Below are 21405 nucleotides of genomic sequence, written 5' to 3'. Positions count from 1 at the left end.
GCCCCCCCCCCCCCCCCCACGCAGATGTCAATATAGCGCCGACCGACGGATTGCTCCTCCGATAATGCCCTTTCAGAATCTGCCAGAATGAGCTGCCCTTCTCTGTCAGAGAGCCAGCTCCTCCTCCCTCCCCCTCCCTCCCCCTCCACCCTTCCACATTCCCACGCATTCTGTCTCACGCCCGCTGTTCCGACCCGATTGCTATCGCTATGGCAACAGCTACATCAGAGGGCAAGAGCCCATCTCTCTTTCTTTTCATTTTTTTTTTTTTTTTTTAAAGTATGTTTTTAAGCGGAGAGATCGTAGGATTAGCACAGCCGCGGGCGGGGGCCTTAAAAGCCTGTCTGTATAAATAAATACTATAAACGTCACTGAGGTCAAACGTCTGCGTGTTTTTTTTTTTTCCACCCACCCCCCACCCCCCCCCCCCCCCACACACACACACATATGGAAAAGCTACGGCGCCCGATGGAAAAGTAGGTAGCGGGTTTTATGTAACCTGGGTGTTCAGTTCATCATGTCACACTTTACACTGACACACAGCGGAGGCCAAGTGCGTACCGGGTGACCTTGATGTGGTCGTGGAGCGACTTCGTTGTTTTCAGGCCAGCGGGTGCGGACGAGTCGGATGAGCCGTGTGGGGGTCGGGAGTTGCGTGTTGTGAGTCTTTCTGGTGCCCCCCCTCCTCCTCCCCCTCGCTGTGTACTACCATCTGACACTGGAGAGGGGGATGACAGAGGTAGCCCAGGAGTATTTGAGAGAGGAGGGAGAGAGAGAAAGAGAGAGAGAGAGAGAGAGAGAATGCGCCCGCTGCAGAACCTGTGTCCCAATGCTTCATCAGCCCCCGCGCTGAGAACCCTCCACTGCACTGTCAGCAGTTCGGTGAAGACGGCAGCCGAGGTCCACTCGCTCATCTACCCGGGTCACGATGTGTACAAAAGGATCCCTCGTGTGCTTTAGGGGTCTGGAAACCATTTCACTTCCTGCTTCTTCTAGGCTTTTTAATTTTCCCCTTAAAAGAGCCTCCGCGCTGTTGTCATGGAGTTGTGCTTCCCGGGCCGGCTGACAATGACTCTTTTCATCCCGGCACGGCTTTCAGTCCAGTGTGGCTGAGACAGCCGGGGGGGGGGGGGGGGGGGGGGGGGGGGGAGGGAGGGAAACGGACAGGAGGAGGTTGTGTTACTGGAGGTTGCGTTACGGGAGGTTGCGTTACTAGAGGTTGTGTTACTGGAGGTTGCGTTACTGGAGGTTGTGTTACTGGAGGTTGCGTTAATGGAGGTTGCGTTACTGGAGGTTGTGTTACTGGAGGTTGTGCATTACTGCAGGTTGCGTTACTGCAGGTTGCGTTACTGGAGGTTGCGTTACTGTAGGTTGTGTAACTGGAGGTTGCGTTACTGGAGGTTGTGTTACTGGAGGTTGTGTAACTGTAGGTTGCGTTACTGTAGGTTGTGTAACTGGAGGTTGCGTTACTGGAGGTTGTGTTACTGGAGGTTGTGTAACTGCAGGTTGCGTTACTGTAGGTTGCGTTACTGTAGGTTGTGTAACTGCAGGTTGCGTTACTGTAGGTTGCGTTACTGTAGGTTGTGTAACTGGAGGTTGTGTAACTGGAGGTTGTGTAACTGGAGGTTGTGTAACTGAGGTTGTGTTACTGCAGGTTGTGTTACTGTAGGTTGTGTAACTGGAGGTTGTGTAACTGGAGGTTGTGTAACTGAGGTTGTGTTACTGTAGGTTGCGTTACTGTAGGTTGTGTAACTGGAGGTTGTGTAACTGCAGGTTGTGTAACTGTAGGTTGTGTAACTGGAGGTTGTGTAACTGAGGTTGTGTTACTGTAGGTTGCGTTACTGTAGGTTGTGTAACTGGAGGTTGTGTTACTGGAGGTTGCGTTACTGGAGGTTGTGTAACTGGAGGTTGTGTAACTGAGGTTGTGTTACTGGAGGGTTTGCGTTACTGGCACAAGGCAGCACTCGCTAAAACTCATCTTATATGAAGTTCTGTGTCCAACTGTTCATTTGTAGCGATCGCTGTACATTGTAGTTCCATTACATCCACAATCCAAAAGCCTTTTTTTTTGGGTTCGCATTTGATTTCATGATAATGTAAAAAAGGAAAAAAGGCATGATGAAATTTACCCAAAGAACAACTGGGGAGGAATGCGTCGGGGGAAGCATAGCACAATAAAAGCTGTAATTCATAATAGGCTGTGGGGTAAAGCTGTTGAGCAGCGAGGCCACAATGAAGGCAGGAGCCGAGCACACGGCCGGTGGAGAGGAGTCCTGCAGCGGGACGGGGTTCACTTCTCGTCCAGGCTGGCTTGGAGCTGCGCCTCCAGCGCCATCTTATCGAAGGTCCGCATGTTGGTCTCCTCGCGCACCCGGTCCCGCACGTGGAAGGAGGCGCGCGCCACGTCGCGGGCGCTCTCCAGCACGGCGCGCTTCTCCTTGAAGATCTGCTCGCTCTTCTCCAGCTTCCTCTCGATGGACTGGAGCAGCTCCAGGCGCCTCTGCTTCTCCTCGTCCTCCACGCGCTGCCTGTTGAGCCTCTGGAGCTTCTCCTTCTCCTGCCGGCTCTGCCCGGCGCGCTGGGCCTTCTCCCTGGCCCGCTCCTCCGCCACCATCGCCGCCTGCTGGCCGCGCTTCTCCGCCTCCTTGGCGCGCGCCTCCACCTGCTGCCGCTGCTGCTTCTCGCGGCGCTCCGCCTCCTTGCGCGTCTTCTGGATCTGCTTCTCCTCGCGCCTCGCCTTCTCCTTGCGCTCCTGCCCCCGGCGCTCCACGATCTGCTCGTAGTTGTCGAGGGAGCGGCTCAGCTTGTCCTCCGCCGCCTTCCGGGAGTCCTCCCTCTCCTCCTCCTCCCGCCGGGAGATCACCCGGATCAGGGCGGCGTGCCGCCGGCCCTCCGCTCGGTTCAGCCCCAGCCTCTCCTCCTGGGCCTGGTGCTCCTTCTCCTGCCTCTTCAGCTCCGCCATGGTGAGCTTCTCCTTCAGCAGCAGCCTCTCCTGCTCCAGGACGGCCGCCCGGTCCTCCTCCAGGGCCCGGAGGTTCTGCTCCTGCAGCACCTTCTTCTGCTTCCCCTCGCGCGCCGCCTGCTGCAGCCTCAGCAGCCGGCCGCGCTCCTGCTGCTCCGCCAGCTCCTTCCAGCGCTCCTCGCTCTCCTCCGCCTGCCGGAGCTTGGTGGCCGTCGACTCGCGCTCCTGCTGGCTGAGCCGGCGCTGGCGCGTCGACACCTGGCACTGCCACGCCCGCTGGCACTGCTGCACGGCGCGCTGCTTCTCGCGGTCCTCCTGCTCCCGCCGCAGCTCGTCCATGCGCTTCTCGCTGTCCCACTGGAGGTGGGCCACGTAGCGCGTCTGGCTCATGATGTCCTCCTCCTGGTACCTGGCCAGCATCAGGGCCGCGATCTTGCGGTCGCGCTCCGGCACGGCCTTCAGGCCCCGCCGCCTGACCTCCCTGACGATGCGCTCCACCTGCTGCGTGGTCTGCAGGGAGTGGCTGAGGTCGCCCAGGCTGAGGCTGCGGCCCATCAGGGAGTTGAACGTGGCCAGGGTGCGAGCGCGCGGGCTGGAGACCTTCGCCCAGTGGTCCCGCGTTCCCTCCCAACTGTAGGAGGACGAGGCCCCGGACTCGGAGGAGGTGCACGTGGTGTTGGTGGTGGTGGTGGAGGTGGAGGAACAGCAGACGCCGGTGTCCATCCGCCGCTGTAAGGACTCCATCGAATGGCTTTTGGATCGAAACTGGGACGGGAGCCCGAGGTGGTGTCCGTTGTGCTGAGAGTACGGCCGGGGCGTCATGCCGTTGAGAGGCGGTCCGGCCGCGGAGGAAGCGGGGGACTTGGACACGCCGGACGTCAGGGTGGATTTGGCCCTGGGGAAGGCGGGAGGTTTCGGAGACGACCGGGGGAAAGTGTTCGCGGATTTACCGCCGGGCGCCCCCCTCCTGACCACCGGCGGAGGGCCCCCCGACGACGACACGGAGGACGAGAACAATGTCTTAGGATTCTTAGTGGAACCAGGATAGAGGGCCTTGGAGGGCGTCGCGGAGCTCAGTGCACTTGTTTTCGTGGACTGGGCAGAGCCGGTGTGCACAGCTTTAGCGGAGGGGCAGGATGAAAGCGCCGTGCCCGTTTTGGAGGCCAGACCCGCTGCTTGGGCTCTAGAGGACGCTCCCAGAGCCGGGGCCGCGCTGGAGGTCACCGGCACGGATTTAGACTCAGGCGTGGCTTTGTGCTGCTGCTGCTCCGCCGCCGACGCCGAGGACGACTCGCTGCTGTTGTTGTTGCCGTTCACCGCCGCCTGCAGGATCCTCCTCTTCTCCTCCCGCACGATCCTCTCCCTCTCCTCCCGGCACTGCCTCAGTTTGGCGTGCCGGTCCCTCTCGTAGACCTCGAACAGGCCCGTGGCCACGCGCATGGAGCGGCCGGGGGCCTCGCGGGCGAAGTCGGCCAGCGGGCGCGGCAGGAGCTCCACGGGCTTCACCCCGCAGCGGGCGCACGCCTCCAGGGAGCGGGGGCTCGTCAGCACGTAGCGGCTGCCCTCGGCGTCCTGGGAGTCGAAGTTGTAGAGGTCCAGGTGCAGCTTGGGTTCCCTCTCGGGGGGCGTCTGAGGCTGCTGCTGCTGCTGCTGAGGCTGGGTCCCCTGAGGGCCGACCTCCGGCTCGGGCTCCGGAGGAGGGGAAGGGGGAGCCGCCTTGTGACAGGGGCTGGGCTCCAAGCTGCCGGTGGGCGGCGTCTCGAAGCTGGCGTCCTCCTCCGCGTCCTCCTCTGACGCCATGCCGTCGCCCTGCTCCGCCAGCCGGGGGACTCCGGTGGCCGCGGTCGGGTCGTCGTCGTCCTCCAGCCGGGGGGGACCACCTTTGCACTTGCTCTGATCGTCGGGCTCCGAGGGGTCCACCATGGTCGGCTGACACTGCAGGCGGAGACACAGGGGGGCACGGATAGGGGGGTGGAGGAGGGGTGGGCAGGAGCGAGGGGGGGGAGGGGTGATTATTATTATATACATGAGGGTGAGTTGGATAAAATAGGGGGAGAGATTTCAATCCATCAAGGATTATAGTGTTCTATCCAGAGCTTAAGAGATGTCTGTGGGGGAGGGTCAACGCAACGACGCAGGTTCAATAACGGCACGCATGCACGCACACACATTCATCATGCTGCCCCCTATATGACCAGATGAGTCATTCCCCCTTTGGGGAAATTACATAACACTTGAAAAACATCACATTCATACAAAAAGGGAATCTATTTTTGTGAGTTACTAGGTTGAAATAATTAGATTAGTCAATATTGTTCACCCTATATAGCATGATGGCCTGGCTGTTGTTGCCATATAGTCTGAAGGCTATAGAGGATAGCCTTGAAATCACACAAATTACAATATATATAGGGCTCGTTTTGTTAAACAGTTGCCACATAGAGCCTTATTCTTAAAATGGGTTACATATTATATACTAAACTCAACAGTCTTGTATATACTCTGTCAGGATCTAGGGGTAACAGTACTGTATATTTGAATACCGTTTATGTCACAAATGTATATCAGTACTAAATACCTATATGTCCCTATGCCATAAATGTCATGTATGTTGTGTATGTCATAAATGTCTATATGAATTGAAAATGGGGGACCCTGATGGAAACAAGACAAACGTCTTTCTCTGGTCTGCATCCCCTTAACAATTGTGTGTATTGAGCCGTACTGTATTGTACCCATTCTGCAATCTGTTAAATAAAGTTTTCATTCATTCATTCATTCATTCATTCATTCTTATAAACCTAAACAAGCAATGAACAACAAATCTAATATCGCATCGGCCCTGTCAGGGGCCTCGGTTACACCTTCTCACTGAGAGTCGAGGCCAATACTTTATATTGATATGATACCAGCAGCAGACGGCCTGTGCCATTTGCACTTCGTCATAAAACAATTTGTTTAGAGGTTCGTAAAAAAAACATGCATTACTGTGGTACGTGGTTTCATTATCAAAGCCGGTGTGACACAAAGAACATCTGCTATTATTTCGTTTAATGAATAGATGCATCACATGCAGTATAACAACACCTTGCACATTTCCACTGACCTGCCTGTTCGCGAGCTGTTTTCTAAACCGATGCTTTGTCCCAATTGAATCCGTCTAGGCTCCCTTGTTCCCTGCATAATAATATCAGGTTTTGATAGAAAGGGCTGATCGACCAAACGATATGGAGAATCACATCGTCACACTAGTGTGTACACAGACAGACGGCGCCTGCCTCGCAGTATATGTATGTAACTGTTAGCCCGTCGAGGGCGAATTCGCAAATCTCTGTCCTCCGTCTTCTATTCGGCAAAAGCCAATAATTATCACCAGAGCCAAATCAGAGTACGGTGTTTGAAAGAAGCGTTCTCTTTTTCCCCCAATGTAAACGTATCTTCTGCTATATGCATCCCGTTATATTGATCCCCTGCTGCACCTGCTATACTCAGCAGCATCCCTCCATCTCAAGCAGCATCCTCTAGCCGCGCCTGCTTGTGGCGAATACACCGTCTGCTAAAAATATACTGTCTGAGCTCACTGCGATCAGAGGCATATGACTGCGATGGACCGTTTGTCAGTCACACAATACAAGAGCTCAGCTTTCAGCAGAACAGTGGTGGCGAATTAATTAGCTTCGCGGATATAGTCCTGAGTTTTTTTTATTTTTATTTATTTCTTATTATTATATATATATATATATATATATATTTTTTTTTTAAATAAAGGATTGAGGTTGTTTTTCCATGTTACATATGGTTTGATTGATGTCTTCATAATTATTCCTCCAGTTTCCCGATTTTTCTTTTTTTTAATAAACTGTAACAAGCTAATCGTGAATATAATGATACGGTTTATTAAAAAGTAGCCTATTTCTATGAGCCAAAATAAATAGGCCTAAATAAATAAATAAATAAATCATTATGGGCTAGACTATGAAACTGATATGACGCACACACTATGAAGAGTCATTAGACTGAAGTAATACAGAACATGTGTGTGTCGAGTATATACCGGTAACTATAAATAGAGTAAAAAAAACGAAATAAAACGGGCAGGCATGGCCTAGATAGAAAAATCACAACACCGTGTGTAATTTCTGCCATCTGTTGTTGTCCTGCGCCTGTGAAAATGGTCAGGACTGTAATTATTAAAGCAAACCACTAGGGGGTGCTATGGTGTCGCAGAAACCATAACCAGTGATTGAAATGGTTTGATTTCTCAGCCAATCAGCTTCGCGAGCGTCTATAAGCGCTACATCTTGTGAGCGTTTGTATTAGAACAAATGCACATACAGTACTATTTCAACATGTGAGCATGGTTGGTCTGTTATAAGAATAATCTCAATACAAGTAACCATGGCCAGATCTGTATTTACACTCTTACTGAGCAAGCTTGCTTATGACTATAGGCCACCATCATATTCTATGTTCAAGGCATAAAATGCCATCTCATACCTCCTTTCGATGAAGGAAATACCTGCAGGGTACATTTACATCTTAGGCGTTTAGCAGACTAATCCAGAGCGACTCAACTCTATTCTATTTTCAATCTTTCAAAATGTTCTCATGTGCCCCAGTTGCTATTGCATGTACATATTTGTGTTTCATATATGTACATACTTACCAACTGTTTCGCCTGTTTTATAGCAACACTATCACCGACATCTACGGCCCTTCTAAGGTTTCTCCCCTCCACATTGCCTGTGGTGCTTTTTTCCTATTGCTAGGTTTTTAGTGAGTTTTTCCTTACCTTTGTATTGTGTGGGTATGTCTGGGAGTGTTGCATTTATTTATTTTACATTTTATTTTGGATTTCATGGTGTTTTTTGTTTTGTTCTTGATTTATTGTGATGTTTCTTCTTGACTTGTTTAAAGAAGACGTGTCCGGCCCATGGGGACATTAACGTGTGTTGTCGGGCCTTACAAATACATTTTATTTGATTTGATTTGACTTCCAACAAGAGCAACAGTAGGATATACACTGCTCAAATTCAACTATCACCAACACAGCAAGCAGCCAGAAAGAGCAGCACTAAGAACATTAAACAGTCGCCAGTCAATAGTTTGAGAATACAAAGTTAACACAATGAACACTTACAACAAGGACAAATATCCATATACAAGGTGGACTAGTTTGCTGTTGTTGTCATAGTGATGTTTTTACAGTCCAGTGACCTAATCCAGGATCAGCGGTTACCATAGGCTTGGTTCAACACATTCAGAAGATCCGCGGTTACCTAGGCTTAATAATAATAATAATAATAATAATAATAGACTTTATTTGTATAGCACCTTTCATACAGGGAATTGCAGTTCAAAGTGCTTTACATCAGTAAGAAATAAGACATAAAATCAGTGTGAAACAAGCAGCAAGAGCAAAGCATAAAGTGGGATAAAATAATGCAGGTATATTAATCAACATCATATCAGAACCTGACGTTCCAATAGGCTTCTTGAATTTCTGTAATCTGTTACAAAATATGATAAAGGTCATAGTATGCACCCAGCAGATAGTGGGGCGTAGAAATATAAATAAAAAAAGCAGTAAAATAATAGCAAGGGTAAGACGGGGGAATAAAATGTTAATATTGAGAAATGTAATTACGTTTCTCACCCTTTGTCACTTCAGTTGAATACATTCAGAAGATCAGTGGTTATAGGCTTAGTTCAACACATTCAGAAGATCAGTGGTTACCTAGGCTTAGTTCAACACATTCAGAAGATCAGTGGTTACCTGGGCTTAGTTCAACACATTCAGAAGATCAGCCGTTACCTAGGCTTAGTTCAACACATTCAGAAGATCAGTGGTTATAGGCTTAGTTCAACACATTCAGAAGATCAGTGGTTACCTAGGCTTAGTTCAACACATTCAGAAGATCAGCCGTTACCTAGGCTTAGTTCAACACATTCAGAAGATCAGCCGTTACCTATAGGCTTAGTTCAACACATTCAGAAGATCAGTGGTTACCTAGGCTTAGTTCAACACATTCAGAAGATCAGCCGTTACCTATAGGCTTAGTTCAACACATTCAGAAGATCAGCCGTTACCTATAGGCTTAGTTCAACACACTCAGAAGATCAGAGAGAGAGAGAGAGAGAGAGAGAGAGAGAGAGAGAGAGAGAGAGAGAGAGAGAGAGAGAGAGAGACCGAGAGAGACCGAGAGACCGAGAGACCGAGAGACCGGTCCTGGTCCAGTCAGTGAGGACGACCGAGAGGGGACCTAGATGAGGATTAGATAACTCGGGGTGGTGGAATCCGTGTGATGATGACCCACTAAACTCTTGACCTGGCGTTGGAGAACAGTGCTGGTTTAATTGGCCCCGCCCTGCGCGAGCCGTATCAGGGGACAATGGGGTAAGAAGTGACAACAGGGAACGTGCTGGTGGGCTTGTTAAACAGGGGCATGGGGTCTAGGGAGGGGGGGGGGGGGAGGGGGGCGGTGGGGGGGGGGTTGTTGCTGCACAGGTCACTGGTCGCAGGGGTAATGCTCCCCACCAAAGCTGGACTAGGGGTTCACCGAGAGGTGAGCTGTTCCGCGCTGTCATGGAACCCCAACGAAAGGACCCGCTGTCCTCGGCCTGTTTTGTATGGCAGAGGACGCCTTACTTGCCCCCGTGAATAGATTTAGATTGTGGCGGCCGAAAGCACTGTTAGACGAGGCCACCGCAAATAGACCCCCCCCCCAAAAGATACAATAACACGTCAACAATGTTTGTAGTCTTGCGTTGCACACACAGTCCTTCTAGTTTTCAACAGTGTATCATCTAGTCTTGTGACCACCACAAATAACCTACTGTAGGCCCCGTGGGAGATGCTGATCAGGAGTATTGATCTAGGATTAATGGGTCAGATCACATGACCATACCGCTGGTTTACCATAACACTTACTTACCATATGAACTTCACCATGACTAAAGATAGCTCTTGTTTTCTAAGGTTGCACATGTAACGGGGAAGCCCGTGGGTATGTCCACAGTCACGGAAACAGGTGTGTTGACGAGTGACTGTGGCAGTGCGGGCTGGTAAATTAAACTCACTTCCCCATAACAGGGTTAACAGACGCATAGGTACGGTAGTTAGGAGTGAATTCACTTCTTAGTGCAGCGGCCTGTGTCGTCGCCCGCGGACGCGGGAGCCCCCTGTTCGACTCCCCCTCGGACATTCTCATTTAACATCAAACACAACGCAGACCAGTATGATCCGTCACACACACATGCCCACATGTATTGTCTAGTCTACCGGTGAAGAAAGGTGATGAGTGGGCTTAGAGAAGGAGCGCAGAGGCATCACCAGGGCTCCTGTTCCTGAAGCCTCTACAAAAAAGAGTGCTGGTTTTAGTCCAGTTTCCCTGTTAAATCACGCTGGAGCTTGTCGCAATATCACCTGACCGATGATCCAAGATTAGTTACAAAAATCAACCAGAGACAGACATAAATCATCCATTGATAAAGAACTTGTAAAGTTAAAACTCCCCTCCACTGTTTTCTGTAACGTTTGGGGTTTTGTGCTCATCTGGGAGCAAAAGCCCTGGCGTTGCTCAATGGTAATTACCTGTCTATCTGCCCTGATTGCTCTAATGGTACCTGGTGTGTATAGTTAAGTTGGCTTTATATGTTCTTCCTGGTTACTAGTCAGATCGTCAGTCGATCACTGAACCTTGCCGTAAGTAATTCTATGCATTCATGCTGAAGCCTTATCGCTCCTCCTTGCCACGGAGGATAAGCGTGTTCGTTTTCGTGCCTCTTTGACTGTCGTGTCAAATCTGTTTTTAACTGCACTCTGCAGAGACTCACCCCTGTATATCATGTTTGACCTGCACCTTGTAACACCTGGCTATACAACACACTTTAATGCTTTGAGTTAAGTCACACTGTTATTTTATTTTCCTGTCTGGCAGTCCTTTTTTTTTTTTTTTTGTTTAGTTTTGTCTGTTTATTTTTGTTCTGTCTCCTCCTTTTTGTTTTGTCTGTTCTTGTCTAGTAAACTGAGAAATAAAGTATTTAAAAAAAAAATCTGTTTTTGGAATAAGTTAATTCGCTATGTGTCTTGACTGTCGTGTCGCTTTGACTGTCGAAGTAATCAGTTATTGAAAGTTCATGTTTACGTGTGTATATGCGGCATCGTCGTTAGACGAGTTTACTATTTAGCGTGTTTTGGAGACCTTGTTGTCTCCCCTTTATTTTCCCCGTTTTATTGTATAGTTTACTTTATGATTTGTGAAGTTGATCTAACGCGTTTTGGAGACGGGACATTTCTCCCATCATATGCGTATTAATTTCTCTACTCCAAATAAAGAGTAGCTCATTGTTTTGAAAACCAACACCTGCCTATCGTCTTATCTGTTCTACACCGCACCTGGGTCCAACACACCTACCAGACCGTAACAGATCGACTGACCATCGTGGACCCAGCGGTGGCAGAACAGATCCACTCTGTGCTGGCGACACAGGAGGGGCTTTGGTAGCCGAACAGGGGCGCAACCAGCGGGCGACATTGGTCGACATCCAGCGACTGGGTACCGCCATCACCAGCCTCATGAACGCCCGGCCCGACCAGACGTCAGCAGCGGTGGCGACAGCAGCAAGGAGTGGTGTCTCCTCCAACGCAGATGGCGGCTTGGGAGCCTCGACTTCCTCCTCCAGAGCGCTACAACGGGGGTCCAGAGGGCTGCAGAGAATCTATCACCCAGTGTTCGCTGATCTTCAGTCTGCAGCCTCTGACGTTCCTCCTACGTCATCACCCACCTCCAATTGTGCGTTCGGCTGAACGGGCCACTCTCTGTAGTCTGCTACGGTCTTGTGCTGTGCTATTACCAAACCAGGAGGTGATGTTACCAGTCAGGATGCTCTCTATTGTGCATGAGTAGAAGTTCTTAAGGATCTTCTGACTCACTTTGAACTTCCTTAGGCGCCTAAGGAAGTAGAAGCGTTGCCGTGCCTTCTTGACTACACTGTCAATGTGTGTGGTCCATGTCAAGTCCTCGGATATGTGGATTCCGAGGTACTTAAAACTGTTCACTCTCTCGACCGGTGCCCCGTCGATGCTGAGGGGGCTGTAGTCCCTGACCCGACCTCTTAAAGTCCACAATCATCTCTTTTGTTTTGCTGACGTTCAGGGAGAGGCAGTTCTCCTGATACCACCGCGCCAGATCCTCTACCTCTTCCAGGTAGGCCCTCTCATCGTTTGCAGAGATCAGGCCCACCACTACTGTGTCGTCAGCCAATTTGATGATTGTGTTGTTGTTCCGCTGTGCCACACAGTCATGTGTGTACAGCGAGTAGAGGAGGGGACTCAGAACACAGACCTGGGGGGCCCCCGTGTTGAGAGTGATGGATGAGGAGGTGCAGTTGCCTGCTCTCACCACTTGGGGTCTTCCCGTCAGGAAGTCCAAGACCCACTGGCAGAGGTCATAGTTCAAGCCCAGGTCCCTGAGCTTGGCTACGAGTTTGGAGGGGACTATGGTATTGAATGCTGAGCTGTAGTCGATGAATAGCATTCTCACATAGTTCCCCTGCCTCTTGTCCAGGTGTGATGCTGCTGTGTGCAGCACATGGGCTATGGCGTCCTCCGTGGACCTGTTGGGGCCATATGCAAATTGCAGGGGGTCCAGGTTGATGGGGAGGGAGGAACAGATGTAGCCCTTCACAAGCTTCTCAAAGCACTTCATGGCTATGGAAGTGAGAGCTACAGGCCGATAGTCGTTGAGGCAAGCAGGCTTGGATTTTTTGGGTACAGGGATAATGGTGGACTTCTTCAGACATGTGGGGATGACAGCCTGTTCCTTTTTTTTTTTTTATTATTTTTTGCACAAATCTCTCCAATATTCAAAACATCTCTTTCCACATCATCATATGCAATTTCCAGGATTTGCCTTTTTCTTTTTTGTAAGAACATACAAAACATGTAAAGGACTCATACAAATACATTAACAACTGACATGGAAAATAAAAAAAGACTTACGAAAAAAGATAAATACTATACTATACATTATGCGTATACATCCCTGATATATATACTTTGCATGTAGACCGAACTACCTTCGAGCAGGTATGTGCTGCATCCTCTATCGGGCTGCCACCCTTCTCCATATTGCATGTGAGAGAAAGCGCCCCAGACACATGCAGTTGTGCATGATAACATGCATGCACGCATGTCTCCAACACATGTATGTGGGTACGTGTATCACGTAAGCATGTGTACATGCCTCATATGTGTGTGTGTGCATCTTCCAGGTATGTGACTGTACTCCTATCTCTTGTGTGTGTCTCGTATCCATGTGTGCCTCTGCCCCCTATGTGAGTGTATATCTCAGATGTGTATATATATGTGCGTCTCAGCTACGTATGTGTGTGTCTCCTATATACATGTGTATCCCCCATATGTGTCAGTGAAAGCCTATACTTCAACTATGTGTATATGTAGGTGTGTGTATGCCTATTTCCTATAAGTGAGTATGTGCATGTATGTGTGCCCCTGACATGTATAACTTATCCTTGTGTATATGAGTGTGTGTAAACCTATTATGTACACATATGAATATGTGTATCCTAGATACTTGTATGCGGCTATACCTGCGCACATGTGAGTGTGATAGAGACAGTGACCGTTCCATAGATACACCATCCGGACATAAAATACATGTACATACATACACAATACATTATAAAGCACAAGTACCATCAGATCAGATCCCCTTTTTCATATTCATCCTTGATAACATTGTAATCCCACCTTAATCATTTGTCCCCAGACCGGTCAGTCAGGTGTAGAAAACTGTCCCATACCTCAGCGAAAATATCCTCTCTCCCTGCGACTCTATACGTCACCCTTTCATATGATGCTGTCCGGAACATTAGTTCCATCCATTCTTTAAAAGTAATATCAACAGGTGATTTCCAATGTCGTAATGCAATTCTACATCCTGATATCATGGCCATTCTATACCACATTCCCCGGTATTTAGGCAGTTTAATCCCTTTCGGTACTATACCCAAAACACATGCCATTGGGGCGTTATTTATCTTCACATTCAGAACCTTACTTAGGAATATCACAATTTGATCCCACATTTTCCGGACCTTCTCACATTCGTACAGCATGTGCAGTAAAGTGCCTGTCTCCTTCTCACACCTCCAGCAGATGTCACTGTCCCTTAATTTCAGTCTGGCCAGTTTACTAGGCGTCCAATAGCTTCTGTTCAACACTTTGTAAAAAATAAGTTGTGATTGCGCCTCCCGAGAGAATTTACCCCATTTGGACACCAGTTTCTCCCACATTTCCTCAGTAATATCCTCACGTACATCGTTCTCCCAGCTCAATCTCAGACCCGCCAATTTGGGTGCATTGTATTCTCTTATAACATCATAAAATCTTGACGCACCGCCTTTCCTACGCCATCCTTTATAGAATATTTCTTGAATTGCAGTAATCGGGCCACACTTTGGTCCTGCTATTGATGACGATATACAATGTCTAATCTGTAGGAATTTATAAAAGTTTTTATTATCTATATCAAAATCCTCTTTAATATCCTCAAAAGGCAAAACTCCATCTTCCCCGGCTATATCACCTAGTACATGTATCCCCCTTTTAATCCAATCGTCCCATATGACTGATTTCTTACCAATCTTTAGTTTTTTATTATACCATATCGAGGCTCTTGTAGTTAAATATGGGCTATCACCAGTCATTCTGTGCGATTGATTCCAAGTTTCCCTGATAAATGCCATTAAAGGGTTTTTAAAAGGTATAGGTCTGTCTGATTGTGTCAGGAAGGATTCCAGAGATGAGGGATATATCATTTCCTCCTCCATCTTGACCCAAGCAGGTGCCTCCTCAGACGAGTGACAGCCTGTTCTAAGGACAGGTTGAATATGTCGGGGCCAATTGGTTGGCACAGACTTTTAGGACGTGGCCGGGGATGCTGTCCGGTCCTGCTGCCTTCCTGATATTCACTTTCTTAAAGGTCCTCCTCACCTCATGTTCTGTTATCCTGAACACTGAGTCTCCATCGGCAGTGGCTCCCCCTTCTATTGCAGTGGTCTGTAGGCTGGTGTTGTTCTTCACAGCCTCAAACCTCGCATAGAAGGTATTGAGCTCATTCGCCAAGGAGATATCATTGTTCCACTTGAGGGAGGTGCCTTTATAATCTGTCATCGTTCTGAGGCAAGATTTTCGACACCTCCCGGGTAATATCGATGCACGAGGCTGGCTGACGGCTCACGGCATGTCGGCAGGAGAACCGCTCGGTGGCTGACTATGCCATCGAGTTCCGCACCGTGACCAGAGAGGAGGTTGGGAGGAGAGGTCCGTAGTCGTCCTCTTTGCTCAGGGTCTCTCGGAGAGAATGAAGGACGAGCTGGCTCTCCGGGAGCTTCCGGAGCAGTTGGACGGCATTATTGAGCTTGCGGTGCGAGAGCGAGCACAAGAGAGGGACTCGTTACAGCATGCACCTGTGGCCTACAGGCTGCTACTCCCGACTTCCATGCGGGTTCACCCAACGTTCCACGTATCTCTCCTGAAACCCTTTCTTACCTCGCCCATGTCCCCGCCGGTTCCTGCTGTTCCTCGCATCATTGATGGACAAATTGTCTACATGGTGCGGAGTTTACTATTTAACGTGCTTTTGAGACCTTGTTGTCTTCCCTTTATTTTCCCCGTTTTATTGTATATTTTACTTTATGATTTGTGAAGTTGATCTAATGCGTTTTGGAGATGGTAATTTCTCCCATCATATGCATATTCATTTCTCTACTCCGAATAAAGAGTAGCTCATTGTTTTGAAAACCAACACCTGCCTATCGTCTTATCTGTTCTACACCGCACCTGGGTCCAACACACCACCAGACCGTAACAGATTTCTATGGTTAACTCCTCTTGGAGGCGTGACTTTGACTATACAGATTGTTATTTGTGACTTTGACTATACAGATTGTTATATGTGACTTTGACTATACAGATTGTTATTTGTGACTTTAACTATACAGATTGTTATATGTGACTTTGACTATACAGATTGTTATTTGTGACTTTAACTATACAGATTGTTATATGTGACTTTGACTATACAGATTGTTATTTGTGACTTTAACTATACAGATTGTTATTTGTGACTTTGACTATACAGATTGTTATTTGTGACTTTAACTATACAGATTGTTATATGTGACTTTGACTATACAGATTGTTATTTGTGACTTTAACTATACAGATTGTTATATGTGACTTTGACTATACAGATTGTTATATGTGACTTTAACTATACAGATTGTTATTTGTGACTTTGACTATACAGATTGTTATTTGTGACTTTGACTATACAGATTGTTATTTGTGACTTTGACTATACAGATTGTTATTTGTGCAGAACACCAGAGTGCTCTTTTCACGTTCTTCCCCTGGAGAGGGAGAACTTCTCTGTGCTCTCCTGTAATCTGAGTTTCATGTGTGATGTCACCAATAGGTCGAACCTCTCAAGATGTGGTAACTCGACACCTTTAGCTTCGGCATGAAAGCTGAGTCGGTATTGACATGTCTTGAAAGAATAGAACAGTAAGCTGCCAGTTTGGAATTCCTGGTAAATATCAGTGGGTTTTTTATGCCAATTTGCATATTGATAGATCCTTGCATATCAATGAGGGAAAAGGTGTAGAGATGCTGCTAAGACATTTTCAGTAGTTTATTGAACAATCTTTTATTTTTTTATCAAATCTTTTTTATTTCACATAACATATAACAAGACATACCATACCATAACATAACACAATAATAATAATAATAATAATAATAATAATAATAATAATAATAATAATAATAATAATAATAATAATAATAATAATAATAATAATAATAATAATGTAAAGTATAATTGAAGGGATACATTTAAAATATGACAAAATAAAATCAATAAATTATAATAAAATATATAACAAATCAACAGACAATAGCAATAACATTGGAGGTCACAAAACAGAGAGAACAGGACAGATTACAATTTATATATATATATATATATATAATTATAAAAATACAAAGTATATACAAATAAAATAAAATATAAAAATAAAAATTATAATAAAAATAATGCTAAAAGACATATCCTCCCCCCTAAACGTTTATTGAACAATTTAGTGGGAGAAACACATTTATACAAATTGTTATTCAACAAAGAAGCCGGAGGAAGAAGATGTTGGTATGCACAATAACGCCCATTAAAGGTGGGGTAGGCAATTCATTGTAGAATCACGTTGGTAATATTTGGTGGACATCCCATTGTATCCCATTCCCAACAGCTACCAATAAACCAAATGCACTGAGAAAGATAAATCCGGTCTCTGTGACCATCCCAGGTCCTGTAATCAGACATTCCAGAACGTCAGGGTGGCCTTAATCCTAACAACCCAATCACGTTTATTTTGGCCTGCCAAGCTGTGTTCCCGGGGGTCACGTCAGAAAACTGACACCGCCATCGTGGTCCTCGTTACACAGCAGGTGCAGCACCGCCTGCCAATCAGAGACTTGGGAAATATTTTGTATTATCTTTTGAAAGAGCCAGCTGGAGGCTGCTGCCTGTGTCCCTGGGAGGAACCTCAGTTGCCCCCTTGCAGAGCACACTGTGCCGCCGGGCTTAATGAAGTGATGCAGAGCTCTCTCTATTTCAGCCGGACATGTAAACTCACGCTTGCTTATTTCTCTCAGTCTTTCTAAGTCTTTCTCTTTTAAGACTTATAATATAATTAAACAAGGATCACTGAGCACAAGTCCTGTTTAAAAAGTGATACAGAGCTTGCTCTATTTCAGCTGGACATGTAAACTCACTTTTTTTTTTTTTTTTTGGATCAAATTTCTTTATTTTCAATTTTCATCAACAACAACACAACATCAACAACAACAACAACAACAACAATAATAATAATAATAATAATAATAATAATAATAATAATAATAATAATAATAATAATAATAATAATAATAATAATAATAATAATAATAATAATAATAATAATAATAAAGACAATAAGAAATAAGAAATACTTACAGATCAAAACTTAACTAATAAATACAAAATACAAAATACCATGTAAATAATAAAAACATCACAAACAACATAAAAGACAATAGATATTAGACATTGGACATCCCCCCCCCCCCCCAAGACCGCCGGATCCCCCAGGACCAACACTCCACCCCCACTCCACCGCTATATTGTGCCTTTGACCAGAGGCCCCCCCCGATTCCCATCTCCATCCGAGGGGTGGATGTGGAGATGGTGGACTCATATAAGTTCCTTGGGGTACACCTGAACAATAAACTGGACTGGTCGGATAACACAGAGGCCCTCTACAGGAAGGGACCGAGCAGGCTGTTCTTCCTGAGGAGACTCAGGTCCTTCAACGTGTGCAACAGACTGCTGCAGTCTTTTTACCAGTCTGTAGTGGCCAGCATCCTTTTCTATGCTGTGGCATGCTGGGGAGGCTACATCAACTCAAGGGACACCAACAAGCTCAACAAGCTGGTGAGGAAGGCTAGCTCCGTGGTGGGAGTCGAGCTACCTAGACTTGAGGTGATGGTAGAGAGGGGGATGATAAGGAAGCTGGATGCCATCATGGAGAACCCCTACCACCCCCTCTACGACGAGCTAGTCAAGATGAGAAGCTCGTTCAGCCACAGACTCATTCCCCCCCGACACTCAACTAACCGCCTCGGACAGTCCTTCATACCAGCGGCCATCAGGCTCCACAACAGTGGGCAACAACAGCGACTGCTACCAGACATTGACCTGGGACTTATAGGAACCCAAGGAGGACAACCTACACTACCTTAGGCTTACTGCACCTTATGTGGATACTGTGATACTGTGATACTGTGAATAATGTATATTTCAGTGGATACTGTGATACTGTGAATAATGTATACTCAGTAGATAGTAAATTATAACACTACCTTATGCATACTGCACCTTATGTGACACTGTGAATAATGTGAATATTTTTCTTCAGCTAGTTAGATAGTAAATTATATTGACAATTGACCTAATTGTTTACACTGCCTGTGTTGTTTTTACTACCTGTACCCCCCCCCCCCCCCCCATGCTGCTATGATGCCTGAATTTCCCCAAGGGGATCAATAAAGGAATATCTTATCTTATCTTATGACTTTTTGCGGACATAAAGCACATAGGGGACTATGTAAAATTTTGATTTGACAGAGTTTCCTGGGTGACAGATAAAATCTTTGTATCAGTTTGTAATGAGTTAATTGATTATTATAATTACGAGAGGTTAACGGAATATTATCCCATACATTCTGCCAATTTATGCAGGTGTTGTAATCCTTTTAAAATCTATGTTCCAGACAGTGGTATTACCTGTAGTTCTGTTTAGTTTTCCTTGTATTTTATTATATAACCCAGAAACAAAACCATTTTTTACATTTATGCCACTCACTATAATCATTAAAGGATGAACTGGTAAAGGCTGATTCCATGGGACACCATAAGTGCGCATTGCAGTCCGCAACTGTAAATAAAAGAAGAAGGATGTACTAGGGACATTATAGATTTGTTTGAGCTCTTGAAATGATCTGAGACCGTATTCACTGTATATGTCAGATAGTTTGTGAATACCTTGTCTTTGCCAATTGGGAAATGTAGCTGGTTTCCCTCCCAACAGTAAGAAGTTGTTATCAAAAATAGGGGTATCTAGGTGCCATTTTGTGTCCCACTGTCCCATTTCGGCAATATATTTCCAAACGTAAATTGAATGTGCTATAATTGGGCCGAATTTAGTACGGCAAAAGCTTTGGGATAGACCAGAAAAGAGGATATATTTGAGTGTATGTATATGGAGATACAATGTGCTTCTCCATATTCACCCATGGTATGTCAGAATCATTATTGAACCATCTTAGCAACGGCCTGAGCATAAAAGAGAAATAGTACTGTTCGAAATTATGAACCGATAGCCCTCCTGCTTTCCTACTGTAAAAAAATAAATAAAAAATGTATGTACAGGAAAACTGTACCCAAATAAAGAATAATGCATGCCAAAATTGAGGGAATTCAAATTAAGTATTAATTTGATGGATATAATATTATTATTGGCTATACTTGTTCTATCGCGCAACGTTCAGCTTCCCACCGGACTGTCAGGTGTTACACCGAGCATCATCATTGTAGTGTAGCTAGTTAGCAAAATATCAAGCCTCTTTCAAAATGTCTGTTAACATTATGGATCAATGGCTGGTGAGTTGAGCTGGTTCATCCAGCAACAACAGCACAGGTGATACTGCTGAATCAGGAGAACCCATTCAGAAGAAAAAGAAAACGGAGAAAGTGAAAAATCGTCAGTTTGGTGAACATTATGTGCTCTCTGGATTTACTGTCACAACTACAGAGCAACCACAGCCAATGTGTTTCCTCTGTGGCGACATGCTTTCGAATAATAGCATGAAACCATCCCATTTACATCTTTTTATATTCAGATCTAATTCTATTGCCTATATTTATGTCTTTCTGCTATTACCCTGCCCATACCTATACCTCCCCTCCCCCATACTGCTATGACACCCACATTTACCCAAGGGGATCAATAAAGGAATATTTCATCTGATTGTATCATATCGTAGTATCGCATCGTATCTCATCTCATCTTATCTTAGTTTTGAGTCTTCAGTGCTTTGTTAACTTAATGTTACAATGGGAATGAGGTGATGATGTCAGACCTCAGAACTAAAACTTTACTTCAATAAACTGCCAACCTGTGTGACCATGTAACTTTATCCAGGTCATCCACTCACTCACACACACACACACACACACACACACACACACACACACACACACACACACACACACACACACACACAAAAGAAGAAGAAGAACAGTAGAAGTACAGTATATTATCGGTTTACAGTAGAAGTACAGTATCTGTTTACAGTAGAAGTACAGTATAGTATCTTTTTACAGTAGACGTACAGTATATTATCTTTTTTACATTGGAAGTACAGTATAGTATCTGTTTACAGTAGAAGTACAGTATTACAATGGGAATGAGGTGATGATGTCAGACCTCAGAACTAAAACATTACTTCAATAAACTGCCAACCTGTGTGACCATGTAACTTTATCCAGGTCATCCACTCACTCACTCACACACACACACACACACACACACACACACACACACACACACACACACACACACACACACACACACACACACACACACACACACACAGCCGGTCTGCCACAATATATAGACTATTAATTATATATCCTGGGGATCACCACGATTGATTGCGTAGTAGGGGGTACTTTAGGTTGGCTTGAAATACTACAGTACTAAAAAAAAGGTTGGGAACCACTGGTGTAGAGGTCTAAGCACTGGGATGGCTGGGTAGT

General features: G+C 46.1%; 1 protein-coding gene across 1 annotated transcript; it reads right to left on the bottom strand.

Annotated features, from left to right (window-relative positions):
- Positions 1-2290: 2290 nt before the first annotated feature.
- On the bottom strand, positions 2291-15578 carry ccdc177 (coiled-coil domain containing 177; the record flags this gene model as incomplete). The annotated part of the gene is made up of 5 exons (XM_084311089.1): positions 2291-4897; positions 11380-11442; positions 11525-11651; positions 15263-15408; positions 15540-15578. The coding sequence occupies 5 exons, from the start codon at positions 15576-15578 to the stop codon at positions 2291-2293; spliced, it is 2982 nt and encodes a 993-aa protein (XP_084167215.1).
- Between the last annotated feature and the right edge of the window lie 5827 nt (positions 15579-21405).

Source organism: Notolepis coatsorum (assembly GCF_963971535.1).
Source record: "Notolepis coatsorum genome assembly, chromosome: 3".
Lineage (NCBI taxonomy): Eukaryota > Metazoa > Chordata > Actinopteri > Aulopiformes > Paralepididae > Notolepis > Notolepis coatsorum.
The sequence above is the reverse complement of the archived record's forward strand: the minus strand, read 5'-3'. Positions and strand labels throughout refer to the sequence as shown.